This window comes from Anabrus simplex, chromosome 1 (genome assembly GCF_040414725.1).
Source record: "Anabrus simplex isolate iqAnaSimp1 chromosome 1, ASM4041472v1, whole genome shotgun sequence".
NCBI classification, from domain to species: Eukaryota; Metazoa; Arthropoda; class Insecta; order Orthoptera; family Tettigoniidae; genus Anabrus; species Anabrus simplex.
In genome coordinates, this window is record NC_090265.1 from 1,138,810,973 (window position 1) to 1,138,825,558 (window position 14,586).

The 14,586-nt window shown below is 42.2% G+C and overlaps 1 protein-coding gene across 14 annotated transcripts in view; it reads right to left on the reverse strand.

Annotated features, from left to right (window-relative positions):
• The window catches only part of heph (polypyrimidine tract-binding protein 1 heph), a 1,355,684-nt gene that overhangs the window by 244,892 nt on the left and 1,096,206 nt on the right, over positions 1 to 14,586 (reverse strand). For all 14 annotated transcript variants that reach the window (XM_067137384.2, XM_067137387.2, XM_067137377.2 and 11 more), the window contains one exon: positions 11,959 to 12,111. In XM_067137384.2, coding sequence (XP_066993485.1) covers positions 11,959 to 12,111 — 153 coding nt within the window. The remainder of the gene's footprint in view (positions 1 to 11,958; positions 12,112 to 14,586) is intronic.

The window sequence follows — 14,586 nt, forward strand, 5'->3', positions numbered from 1 at the left end:
ATTAGTGGTCGTATCATCACGAAAATTGGTATGCAAAGTCGGGGAATAGGTCGCTATAATCTAGGCTATCAATAATGTTATTCGCACTGAGTGAAATGGTAGTTTAGGGGAAGGCCTAAAATGAAATTCTCAAATAAGTTATGTTATTAGTAGTCGTATCGATAAATACTACATAACTAACATAACTTTAGTTATGTCGTAAGTTAGTAGTAGTTATGTAAGAAGGTATTAAATTTCCGATCACTTATGTCTTATACATTGTTACCGTACCGCATATAATCACAGAGATATTCGTGAATTTGGATTTTTGTTACTAAGTCCATAACAGCGCCGAGTCACGAGAAAATGGGTAAATAGAATTTAGTGAAAATCGGTATGTACAGTGTGAGAATAAGGAACTACATTCTACGATATAAATAATTTTGTAAGACACCCTAATATCACAGAGTCGAAAGAAAATTTATGTGGAGGCTTGCAATATAGAAAGCTCATAAACTTTATCAACAATAACATTACATTGACCATTGTTTGTTGTGATGTGCTTTTTGTCTTCTGTTTCCTCTAATCCCCGATAGATAGGATTACTGCAGCGTACCGAGGTTTTTTTTTATTTGCTTCACGTCGCACCGACACAGGTAGGTCTTATGGCGACGATGGGATAGGAAATGAATAGTGGTGTGAAGGAAGCGGCCTTGGCTTTAAGGTACAGCCTGGTGTGACTGGTGTGAAAATGGGAAACCACGGAATACCATCTTCAGGGTTGCCGGCAGTGGGGTTCGAATCCACTATCTCCCGGATGCAAGCTCACAGCTGCGCGCCCCTAACCACACGGCCAACTCGCCTGGTCGTACCGACTGTTACAGCCTGCCTGTATATTGGCGGGAAGTAGCTGGGGAGTAAGATAACTTTCTTCTTTAGCATGCCATTCCTCTGGTTCATACATTTTCTTATATATCTGCTACGTAACACACTGGTTCATCATAGTATTCGAGCTATTCAATCCCTACTCTGAGGCACTGATTGGAATGAGTAGTGTGCATATTTAACGGAATAATGACAGGAGTGTTCACGGCAGTCTGCGACCTGGTTATTCCAGCTCTGGAACTTTGGACTCTTAGATCGGCACCGTAGTACTGTTCGTTGAAAGTGAGAAAGTGTGCTGTTTTTCATTTGATCGAGTATTTTATATGATAACATTGCTTTCAATCGCCGCATTCCTACTGACGTTTTTGTAATGACCTATGTTGAATTCAGTTAGGAAAACCACCAAGTCAGTCTTTCTGAGAATCCCGTAGCGAAGCACGGGTACATCAGCTAGTTCATTCATATGTCTAGGAAGTAAAAGTACCGCTTCTTTTGCTGCTTCATCCGCAAGTTCATCTCCCGCAATCCCAACATGGCTTGGGAGCCACGCGAAAGTGGTTTTGGCCCCAACATCAAACAATCTGGCTAGAATGTCATGGATCAGGTGTGTAACGGGAAACAGGTGTCAATAGACTACAGAGAACGTAACGAATCGGTACACGCGAGAAGTGGCTCTCGTCACTGACTGCAAACTTCAGAGCAGATGGAGAAAAGCTCCGCAATGTACATGCAACAACATGCGAGATGGTCATGCTAACATTATCAGTGATGAAAAAACAACCCACACATTCTCAGATTTTATAACAATTCCTGAAAACATGTCCCGCGGCCGGATACTGGTGAACTAAGTCCTGGAAATACCTCCGATGAATAGAGGCATCCGTGTTCACCTTGGGTCCCATGGAGTAGATCCAGTCGTATAAAAAATTACCGTGGAACCTTCACGGAAATGTCTCGCTAGACGTCCGCTCGTCAATTTGAATCCCAACCGGCCGTGTGGCCGTTTGGTGATATTGAGTACAAAATATGTGATAACTTATATGAAGCAGCATTTTTTTCGAATTTTGGGAGCGTGCGTGAGTTAACTGCTGCCTCCTTATTTGTAAAGGTGGCGAGTAAGCTCGGAATACGGCTAGTATGAAAAGCTCCCGTTGCAGGCCTAACTCCACTGTGGTGAACACTGCGTAAAAGGTTCAGGCTAGATCTTGATGTTAAACCATAAGCGGCACTATAATTGTCTATTCACGACAGAATCGTAGCCACTGCAAAAACGTAACAGCACCGCACTGTCAGCCCCCCACGAGGTGCCGCTGAGAAACGTATGCATTTTAATTATCTTCCTGCAGACAAGCTTCAGCTGACTGATGTCGAGATGCCACGTTAGTCTCCTTATAAAAATGGAGACCCAGGAACCTGCAGGTGTTCGTCACTGGTAAGACACTGTTTCGCAGGTTGAACTCTGGTTCAGGATGCACAAACCGACGTCGACAGAAGACTACAACTGAGGTTTTCGCCGCTGAACACCATGTTGCACAGTCCAACTGTCGACTCTGTTTAATAGCTTGCTGTAGCTGTGTCTCAGCAATCGTCATCATTCCGGGGGTGTAATGTAGAGTTAAATCGTCTACATATAGCGATGGAACGACTGCGATCCCAGCAGCGGCAACTATGCCGTTAATGTAGACTGCGAACAGCGTGACACTCCATTCCATTTCCATGAACGTAATATTCACAAAAAGCATTTCCTACTCGGACTCTAAAGAGCTGGAGGGACATGAAACTTTCAATAAACGCAGGCAAATTTCGCCGAAATCCCCACTGGTGTAGTGTGGATATAATACCATATCACCGGTAGTGTCGTAAGCTTCTTCCAGGTCACAAAACACGGTGACTGGGGGTTCCATCTGCAGTACGGCCTCCTGAATGGCGCTCTCCATTCTGACCACGTGATCAGTGGCAGACCTATGCGAGTGAAAACCACACTGGTAGTTAGTCAAGAGACCCTTCTCTTCCATGATCCTAACCAGTATCCGGTTCATCATCCATATAAATAGCTTACACGGGCCATTTGTAAAGCATATTGGCCTAAAACTATCCGAAAGCTTTGGATCTTTAGCCGCTTTGGAAATTTGTATTACAATTCCCTGACGCCACTGAGATGGAAACACTCCCTCTATCCATATTCTGTTGAACAGGGCGAGCATATAATTGAGACATTGGCAGGACTTCCAGATGGTCGAGGAATCGCTGAGAAAACAAAATAGGGCCTATTATACGACTTACGGATATTCAAAGACAGTGATTAGTGTCCGAATGGAGGAGCAGAGCGATCCTCTAAGAAATCAACAGGGTAACTGAGGGTATAACCATAACTATCGTAAACATAAACAGAAAAGAAAGACGAGATCTAATTTAGTGGATCTTGGAAATTTATGAAAATACGGGATCGACCAGAGAAAAGGATTAATAATATCTACTCAGTGTAGAAAACCGGAAATAATTTAACTTGCTGAGATCATGTAAACAAACCCTAACGATTAGCAGGAAATGGATCAATAGCAATAAATTTTAAAAATCAGGAACAGAAGGGCTATGGAATAATCAGGATGATAAACAAATAGCGGACTAAACCTAGCGACCTCAGTAAATTTTTATTAATCAGAAATATGTACAAAAGAAAATGATAAGACCATTAAATATATGCAGGGCCATAAATCTGCTATAAATAGAACATGAAAAAACAGGATAACTGTGATATAATAATAATTTCGTGTGGCTATTTCTAGCCGAGTGCCACCCTTGTAAGGCAGACCCTCCGATGAGGGTGGGCGGCATCTGCCATGTGTAGCTTACTGCGTGTTATTGTGGTGGACGATAGTGTTATGCGTGGTGTGAGAGTCGCAGGGATGTTGGGGACAGCAGAAACACCCACCCCCGGGCCATTGGAATTAACCAATGAAGGTTAAAATCCCCGATCCGGCCAGGAATCGAGCCCGGGACCCTCTGAACCGAAGGCCAGTACGCAGACCATTCAGCCAACGAGTCGGACTGTGTGATAATTAGGGTACTGACGACGACGATTATTATTATTATTATTATTATTATTATTATTATTATTAGCTGACCCGACAGAAGTCGTTATGTCAAAAATAAATGACAATGGAACGAACTCAAATTCAGTCTGTACTGCACGCAAAAATCAGAGTAATGCAAATGACTACATTAATCAACATCAAATGAGTTTATTTTCTACTGCTACCAAAAGTTAGTAACAAACTACTGGAAAAACATGTTTTCATTACCTGCAATATTAATATCTTGATTGTGAATAAGGAAATACTCAAATAGGTCACAGCATATCACTACCCAGAAATAACCCTGATTGACTGTAACGTAGATGAGAACTGTTCGGCAGGTCTTCAAATCCCTCACAGAGCCATAATTATATCCCCCGTTGCAAATCAAGTAATTTGAGAAGTTGATGGCGTGAAGATGTGGCAAAACTTACTCCTCTTTCTTCGTAGGAAACAACTATCACAGAAAACAATGATTCCAATCAACACTACGAAGATACTTTTCAATGTAAAGCTTTAAGATACACGATATTTTTGTTTGATTACCTGGCGCGTAAACAAACGAAGTTGATGGTTTTCCAACACGGGAACAGGCAACATACAATTGGCCATGCGAGAAACATGGGTTTTCAAGATTAATGTCGGAAACACTCAATGGCTGCCCCTGGGATTTATTTATGGTCATAGCAAAAGCGAGCCACACTGGAAACCGCAGTCGTTTGAATTCAAATGGCATGTCAGTCGGAATCATAGAGATGCGTGGTATCAAAACGTCTTCTCCTTTATACTTCCCCGTTAGAATGGTTGCTTCGATCACGTTATTCAGTAATGTTTTCACCACTAGCCGTGCGCCATTACAAAGACGCGGTTGGTTGATATTTCACAACATTATGACCACTGATCCGACCTTTAATTGAAAAATGTGAGACGGCAATCCTGGCAAATTCGGCGAGTTCAAAAATTCGGGTGGATATTTGACGACATCATCTTGGTTAGTAGGGGAATCAACTGGTTTGTGTGTCCTCAATTCACCAGCAATTTCATTTTGAATTTTGAAATTTAATTCATTTACATCCATGTTTTCGGCAGCCAATATAGCTCGTTCGCTGAAAGACATATGATCTGTGTAATTCTGAGCAATGTTTGGGAACACCTCTTGAATGAGTTCGGTTTTGGATTCAGTAAACTGACAAAAATTGTCAGGAAAAGTAATGCAGCCAGTCAGAACGTCTGCAGGGAATTTGCCATTACCAATGTCAATTAGTTCTTTTGAAAATATATATCCAGATGGAATATTTTGCAACTCGACACGCATATTCTGACTTAAATTTAGTATTTTGACGTGTTTCCACAAAACTGATGATTTTAAACATGCATTAAGTTCATCAGCTGGCGTTGACCGTGGAATCACTGGCAATGTTATGACGAAAATCTCCTGCTAACAAAATCATCGCTCCACCAAATTGGTTTTGATTGTTCCGCAGATCTTGCATGGTTCGATCTAATGCCTCCAAAGACTTTTTATGTGCCATGGTGCATTCATCCCACACTATCAATGTACATTGCTGCAAAACCTTTGCCATTGCAGAGTTCTTCGATATGTTGCAGGTCGGTTTCGTTGCTTTGCATATTCAACGGCAATTTTAGCGCCAAATGGACTGTTCGACCGCCTTCCAACAATGTAGCTGCAATACCCGATGAAGCAAGTGCGAGTGTAATTTCATTGTGTACGTAAATTGTTGCTAAAATCAATGAAATTAAGAAATATTTTCCTATACCCCCGCGTTGCAACTCTTGATTAAAAGCGTTGTGCATCGGGCGATTGGGCGCGGCCATGCCTAATTGAGATAATACTTTGTTTGACATCATCAAGCACAAGTTTTCAATTGATATCAACGTCTCATTGTCCATTTCTTTACTGATTTGTAAATTTGGATTTCCTGTGGTGATGCGCATTTGATGCAAAATATCATCACACACATAATCTTTGTATTTGATCCATATATCAACTGGTTTTGATAGGCAGCATGTTAATATAATTATAGAAAACAATGTTCGTATTTGGCTTGTAGCATTTCAAGTTCTTCGGCCGACGTTGCTCCGCCCGCGTCTTATAGGAGGCAAGAGTCTTGAAATGAGTATACTGTATATGGAAGCACACACAAAATAAACCAATCAACCAAAGAAATCGATGAACTTGTTTGTTGAGAAGCGAAGATTTAAAAACAATCAGGGTAGACAAAGGTCCCCAACTATAACAAAACACTACACTGCACGCGGCTGTCTGGAGGGCGTACGTGCGAAACCAAAACCCAAGGAGATATTCTTCCTGTCACAAACTGAGAATTAAGCGAGATAAGAACTTGGAGTTTGTTTTAAAAATAACTTCCATATCTGAAGACCATTTGCCTCGCTTTGACCCCCATGCAAATTCAATAGCAAAGATGTTGGCCGGCGACTGTCTTTTTCGTGCCTGCACATAACAATCTGTGAACATGCCTGAAAAGAAACACAAATAGTGCATGTTCTTACCATTTAGATTTCAAAACAAACTCATCTACGTCGATCTGAAATGTTTCTTTACCAGCAGTGAAAAAATTACAAATATAGTGAATATAAAATAGGAGTTATGACATGATAAGTTCTATGCAATGAAGATTTTGCATTTGAGGTAACATTCCATTATATTAACATTTTCACACTCAATTATTTTGTAAACTTTTTTTTGTTAACGGCATCCAATGCGGCTTGAATTTTTTTTACATAATCCGATATTCACCCATTTTAACCGATAACATTCAGATTTACGGACATTTGGCAAATGCGCTGGATTACAGGAGGACAGCGCTAAGCGCAAACGTTGGAGAAGGAAAGAGAGAGGAACAGTTTGAATGGAAAAAGCTTTTCCTGGCATTTTTCCATTTTTTCTCTTCGTAAAAACCTTACTCGGACTTTACGAATATTTGAAAAAAAAGAATTAGCCGAACTGGTCCAGCCGTTCCCGAGTTTTGCGCTTAGCAACACATTTAGCTATTCATTTTTATTTATATAGATTATTATTATTATTATTATTATTATTATTATTATTATTATAGTCCGACTCGTTGGCTGAACGGTCAGCGTACTGGTCTTCGGTTCAGAGGGTCCCGGGTTCAATTCCCTGCCGGGTCGGGGATTTTAACCTTAATTGGTTAATTCCAATGGCACGGGGGCTGGGTGTATGTTTTGTCTTCATCACAATTTCATCCTCATCACGACGAGCAGGTCACCTACGGGTGTCAAATAGACCTGCACCTGGCGACCCGAACCCGTCCTGGTATATCCCGGCACTAAAAGCCATACGACATTTCATTTTTTTATTATTATTATTATTATTATTATTATTATTATTATTATTATTATTGATATATTAGTATTCATTCTTAATGTAATTAACTGTTTAACTGCATGTAGATGCTTCAAAGTTCGAATAAATGGAAAATTCTCTTCTCAATGCAGGAGTCCGTAGCTGAGAGCAAGCACGCGCGCACGCATTCATTCATTCATACATTCGTTCATTACGGTTTCCGGTGACCGCCGAGGGACTGGAAATTTCGTCGCGCAGGAGTTCTTCTAGGTAAAAAAAAAACAAAACAGTAAAACACTGATATCTTTCGAGTTATTGCTATCTACGCTCAACCATCTGACCCGCAGGCCCGACAGCTGTTACATTTTCTTACCTTAACAAAATATAGTACGATGATCTCGTGCCACTAGGTAACGGCGTTTTATTTCACAAATGCTCACAAATATAGACCCAAGTGTGAATGTTTCAGGTTCTGAAAGGCTGCTGCAGTACCACCGGAGAGGAGTCAGGGTGAATACGACGATTTGCTTGACGACACACTAGTTAGTACACACCAATTAAAGCAAGGCCTTAATTAAGGTACAGTCCCGGCATTTTTGTGATATGAAAACGGGAAACCACGGAAAACCATCCTACAGGGCTGCCGACAGTGGGGCTCGAACCCACCATCCACCTAACGCAAGCTCACGGCTACGTGATCCAAACCCCACGGCCAACTCGCTTGGTAGAAAAGGAATTAATCGGGTCTAAATGGCATTAAGTCCATTATACCGATAATAGTATGTAGTAAGGCAGTTTCCGGTGGCTAGTGGCGTGTCACTCCGCACGCAGTATCAACAGGTACCAGGAACAGGTGGCAAATATTGATCGTACGGGAGGACCAAGTTTTTAGAGGCAGCAACTATACGTAGCGTGCCATTGTGTCGTTTATCTGCGAGCGTACAGTAACTAATGAAACCTGGTTGTAGAGAGAGAGCGCCAAACTTAAGGTGGAACTAAACGGATCGGGGGTGGAATAACCCAAACGGGAAATTCGATTTAGTGCTGTTGGAAATAAAAGATAGATGGAGCTGGTTGCAAGGGTAAGGGAAGAGACAAAACCTCCCGGAGGAGCTGAGGCACACGAGGAAGAACCACAGGAGATTTTCGTATCAGGGATTATGGAAAGCTTCTGCCCCACATTTCAACAATGGTAAAACGATATGGCTAGGTAGCTGAGAAAAAGAAGCAAGGATAACATTATCTAACAACGTCACTGTGCGCATATAGCCATATATTACCATCTCATACCAGAAAGGGACGGTCAGTTCTTGAAATGGTGCCTTATAATAAAGTCGAACAAATTCTATAAACAAGAAAACCTATACGCTGCCATTTATCTGATGACGTTAGGTAGTGGGTGAAACGCACTTTCAAATCATTTTTCCTTGCAGGTGAATGCGCAACGGAATTTATATCGTGTTGGCTATACGGCTGAAAATGTTATCCACTGGAGATGTGTGAAGGAACGCCGAATGAAGTGCAAAGTATCACCAAAGACAATAATAAACAACGACTTTTAGAAAGAAAACCTCATCGGTGTATTCCGGATGTTGCAGAGCTGGAAGTTGTCAGAACCCGGTCTGTGTGCAGGAAAAAAGGGAGGAACTACTGTATTGTAGGCAAACACTGGAAACCACCAAAAATCCTATTAGAAGTTCCACAATCTCCTTGGATGAAGATGTTCCGCGATTTTTCGATGGGACAACTTTTTTTGTGTGCTTGACAATGAAAACAATGATCTGGTGTTTGCAAGTAATAGGGATTAGAAATACAAGTAACTGTGGCTACAAATGATTAAAAATCGTGTGGTTCGTTCTACCTTGGCGGCACATTCACACTCAAAAGTTGTCCAAAATAGTTTGGGCTAATCTATTCAATTCATGCTGATTAAGGAAGTTCCGAAGAGGAATCCAACATCTGGCCAGCCGTTTATGCTGTTACTAGAAGATAAAAAGAAATCTGTATATATATGCCGTTGTTTGCGCTCAAACATTGGAGTTGGATGCAGCAGCATGTTAGAGTAGACTTTGAGATGGCAGTAACAGAAAAAATACGAGAAGTGTTCTCCAAGCACAAATATTAGGTTGTAATAATTATTTCAATCAATGCCTTTGGCGTCATATACAAAACATACGTCAAGCCACAAAATATATGGAAAATGAGATATCAGGAAAATACGCCATATGTGCACAGCTCACCACCTTTCTTTCTTTCCTTCTTTCTTAATCTGTTTACCTCCAGGGTTGGTTTTTCCCTCGGACTCAGCGAGGGATCCTACCTCTACCGCCTCAAGGGCAGTGTCCTGGAGCGTGACACATTGGGTCGGGGGATACACCTGGGCAGAATGACCAGTACATCGCCCAGGCGGCCTCACCTGCTATGCTGAACAGGGGCCTTGTGGGAGGATGGGTGATTGGAAGGGATAGACAAGGTAGAGGGAAGGAAGCGGCCATGGCCTTAAGTTAGGTACTATCCCTGCATTTGACTCGAGAAGTGGGAAACCACGGAAAACCACTTCCAGGATGGCTGAGGTGGGAGTCGAAAACACCTCTACTCATGTGACCTCCCGAGGCTGAGTGGACCCCGTTGCAGGGAATCGAACCCTGGCCTCCGGGAGTTGCAGCTAATCACACTACCCATTACACCACGGAGGCGGTCAGCTTACCACCTTAAAAAAATTAAAGCTGACGAGGTGTGCCTATGCATCATGCAGATCACTCCCCAGAATGAAAAGCTGGCGGAGTTTGACTATTTCGGAGATGATGGCTGGATGATACTTCTCTGCCGAAAACCGCGTGGGATGTTTATAAGCAGACAAAGCAGAAATAATCCTGCTGAAGTGTGGAATAATAAGTTAAATGGGAATGCGGAAATTCATAAACCAAATGTTTATTTTCTCAATGAAAATAATGGAAGACGCTGAGAAATTAAGCGCCAAAATTACAGCTGAAAACCTAAGTATTCCAAGTCGCAAGAGAAGAAAACAGTATACTGAACCCGACATGGGTATGAACAGGATTTCACACAAATATATTGAAAATGATGATTTACTTCGTTGCTTGAGTTCTCTGTCGTATGTAGCAAAGTTTGACTGGAAAGTTCACAAAATTTGACGAAGCTGTAAGAGAATGAAATTCCAATTAACGCGAATCTGTTGATGATGATGATGATGATGATGATGATGATGCTTGTTGTTTAAAGGAGCCTAACATTGAGGTCATCGGCCGCTAATGGTAAGAAATGAAATAACAAAAAAATTCAAATTAATCCACTGACCAAAATAAAATAAAATAAAAAATGTCATGAAGAATGAATAGATGGACATGAACCCTACAAAAACAAACAAACAAACAAACAAACAAACAAACAAACAAAAACAGTGGATCAGACTCAAAAATAAGGTAGTTAGAGTATTACTGACCAAGGGGCCATTTATAAAGCACAATGATGCTTGATGTCTGAAGGGGTGCTAAATTCACGTCGAAGGCCCCACAGAATGGTACATGTCGCGAGTAATGTAGAACCATGGTATTTGTCATTTTGGGGTACTGATCAAAAATAGCGAAGACTCACGGTGGTCCACACAAGATGGTACTACTCACAAGTATTGCAATTCGTACAGGGAACGCAGACATATGGTGTTTCTCACACAATGGCGCCACTCATAGCCAACGCAAACCGGTAAGGCTCCTCACCTAGGTGTACTAGTCACGGCCGCCGGTATTCCCGTGGTGTTCCTCATATAGTGGGTACCAATCACAGGCAACACTGACCCACGGTGCCGCTCATATAGCGGTACAACTCACAGGCTACGCCCAGACCCGCGGTGTTGCCCACATTGGTACAACGCACGGGTTCTGGAATCCACCAGGCCAGGCTTTTTACTGCAACTAATCACAAACCCAATTTAGTGATACTACTCGCAACTACATGCAATCCTTGGTGTTCCCCGCATGATGGTACGAATGAAGAGTAGTTCCATGGTTCTAATTCAATCATCCCTTGGTCGCCCCTTGTAGTCGCCTCTTACGACAGGCAGGGGATACCGCGGGTGTATTCTACATGTGCGTCCCCTACCAGCAGGGGGTAGTGTGTTTGGTCCGCGAGAGGTATTTTATATCCCTCAAGTCCGCCGGCAAGCCGGTTAGGGCACCCCTATCCGCCACCTGGGACGCGCCACGTGGGAGTTTCACTGCTAAGCCTGCGTAGCAGGTTCGTGGCGAATCTGTTGCTGATGAAGAAAAACACTGTCGAAGCTCCTGATAAAAGAACCTTTAAACCAACTTCGTGTATTAATCTACGCGTTGTCCAGTCCCAAGTCTGGAAAGAAAAGTGTGAGAGAAGGTTCTTATACTGTGGTGTGCTATTCTCACTAACACCTCAGATCCTTTGCGCTAGTCCCATGAAATCTTGCTGTGCGCTAATCCCATGTGCGCTCCTCCTACATATTTTGCTACAAAATAGGTGGTAGTTTCATAGGCATTTATAATGTAAACCTGCTAGGTTGCCCTGTTTGCACGTGCAATGTAATTTTCCACGATGTTCACGGGGTAAAAAGAGCCAGGATAATTCCCCGTAAAGATCGTCGAAACTTTGTAGTATCGTATAAAGGTTAGTTGTCACATAACTTACCTGGTTTTTTCCCTTCAGTACCAGCACATTAGTGACGCGCCCGAAAGGAATACCCAAGTGGATTATTTCTGCCTCCGTTACTTCATTAGGAATGTTTCGGATATGAATCACCTTGGACGGCTTGCCATTCTGGTTATTCTTGTCCAATTTCACCTGCAAACAAAAGATTCACAAAGTTACAACTACAGTATTTAGAACAAAATCACAAATACAATACACTGCGTGTTTTAAGTAAACTATGAGTCAACATAAATAAAAATGCAATATGCGATGTGTTTTATCCTTCAGAATCTGTGGACTCCAAGTTTCAACCTGAGTACTTATAACACAGCGTTCGCAACAGTAGGCATGTTTATTTTTGTGTTTAGTTTTATTTATTTATTTATTTATTTATTTATTTTACTAATGGTGTTAACATCACACTAACATATCGATGGTTTCCGGCGACGTACGAATGGTGAAGTGCTTTGATTAGGAAGGTAGCGGCATGTGGCCTTAGTTTGTGTACATCCCCATCATTCGCCTGGTGTGAAAATGGGAAACCACAGGAAACCATCTTCAGGGCTGCCAACGGTGGGATTCGAACCCACCCTCTAATAAATGTAAGTTTACAGCTACGCGAGCCTAACGCGGTCAACTCGGCAGGCCATTTACACTTCCAACGGTAATGTTATTTCTTAATGCAGAATTTCAAATCAACGTAAGACAAGACTGTACGCAACAAACAATAGCGCAACTGTCAACTGCGAACAATACAACAAATCACAAATGTTCAGCAACGACCTACACACTCTTATATAGCAACGGGATTTAGGACGCAGCTTAACAAGTATAACCCAAGAGGACCACAATAATCGCCTACAGAAGATTTAAGGACTTGCTAGGAAACTCAATTCAGAAAAAAAAAAAGTCTGATAAGGATAACATGACGGCAGGAGTAACTGGAAGTCATACGAGTTTTAGTGAAACATGAAATGGAAGGGTACGTATAAATACTTTAAGGTAGAAACAGGTTCCGGAACAACATTTCAAGAATCATAAATGAACCAGGGCAGTGTATATGTGAGGATTTACTGAAAACAAAAGTATTGTCAACAGTACGTAAAGATAGTTTGACACGACGATGACCAATACGAACGACGGACCCGTGAGATACACAAAGAAAAGCCTCAACTTTCATACAAAAATGAACGCAAGACAATGACATACCAGATATCACACCTGCAGAGGTCCGCAGGGTCACAAAGTGACTAAATGAGAAGACGACTCCCGGCGATGACAAGTATCAAATAAAGAAATTAAACCACTGCCATAAAAAGCGGTAATCTTTTTGCCTGCTCTCTTTACGGCATGTTTAAAGATAAGATACATCCCTGGTGTTTGGAAGAAGGATAAAATGGTCGGCATTCCGAAAACAGGAAAAGACAGATTGTTTCCTTAAAGATATCGCCCGATTACATCGTTACCGCTATCTCCAAGTTATTCGAGAGACTACTTCTCACACGTCCCAACGGTTACCCGCGTGCCCACAGGATCACTGCGACCGGAACAGTTCGGCTTCCTGTCCAAGCGCAGTGCCCCTCATGCGGCGCCGAAGCACCTTGCCAAAATTATCCAGTCACATTTGACGAAAAGGAAATGTTATATTTTCTGTGAGGAAGAGAAATCCACCTTTAAGGCACTCAAAGCCGCAGTCCCGCAAAGCGGAGTTCTTTCTCCCACCCTCGACGGCCTATATGTGAATGCTTGCCAACCCGTCAAGGAGTGGACGTTAAACAGTACGCAGATGCATTGCCATTTACACCTCTAAGAGGAGAAATGCCCATGCCATCTTTTCGCCGCAACAATGGATCTCGTCTTTCTGCGAATGGTGTGTCCGGAACAAAGTGAAAATAAATCCTACCAAAATGCAGGCTATTATTTTCACCAAGCGCCGGCCTAAATTTCGGCATCTGGGCTAGAATAAATTGGTTACTTTCACTGACCTGTCTCAGTCTCAAGACAATATGACAGTGACAGAGGTATGAACGATGGTAGTAATACCAATCCTTACGAAGCCAATCACTGTTATGAGTGGTGCGAAAATATCACTCATAGGGTCGGTTGGTGCAAGCATTTCAGTGAGCTTAGCAGACTTATATGTAATAGCAACTTCTGGCTTGGTGAGGAAAGCAACAAGAAACTACCTCACTCCTCAGTTCCCTAGTATGGCTCTACAGCGACGCCTAGGCTATCTATGATAGCTGTTGGCAGCATTGTGGAGGATCAAACCAGTCTTCGGGCTGAATACCCAACATACATACATACATACTGTGACCGTGAGGCCACAGCTGAATAGACAGGTGTTGGTATGGCTTGTGTTCGCTTGTCGGCGAGATGGGGTGTGCGCGACCTTGGGCGAGGACGAGAACGAGGTTTTTTTTACGTGAAGAGGGCGACCGCCCGGCTAACAAAAATAAAAATAAAAAAATGAAGGTTGGCGAGAGAAAGAGAGATACCAGCGCGTGTCACCTGTAATTGCGAGGAACGATATGAATGAAATATTTATAATATCTTTGGTGGCGTGACATGCATATTTACGGAAGGCTCAAGGATTAAATTAAAATAAACTGGATAAAAAATAGCACA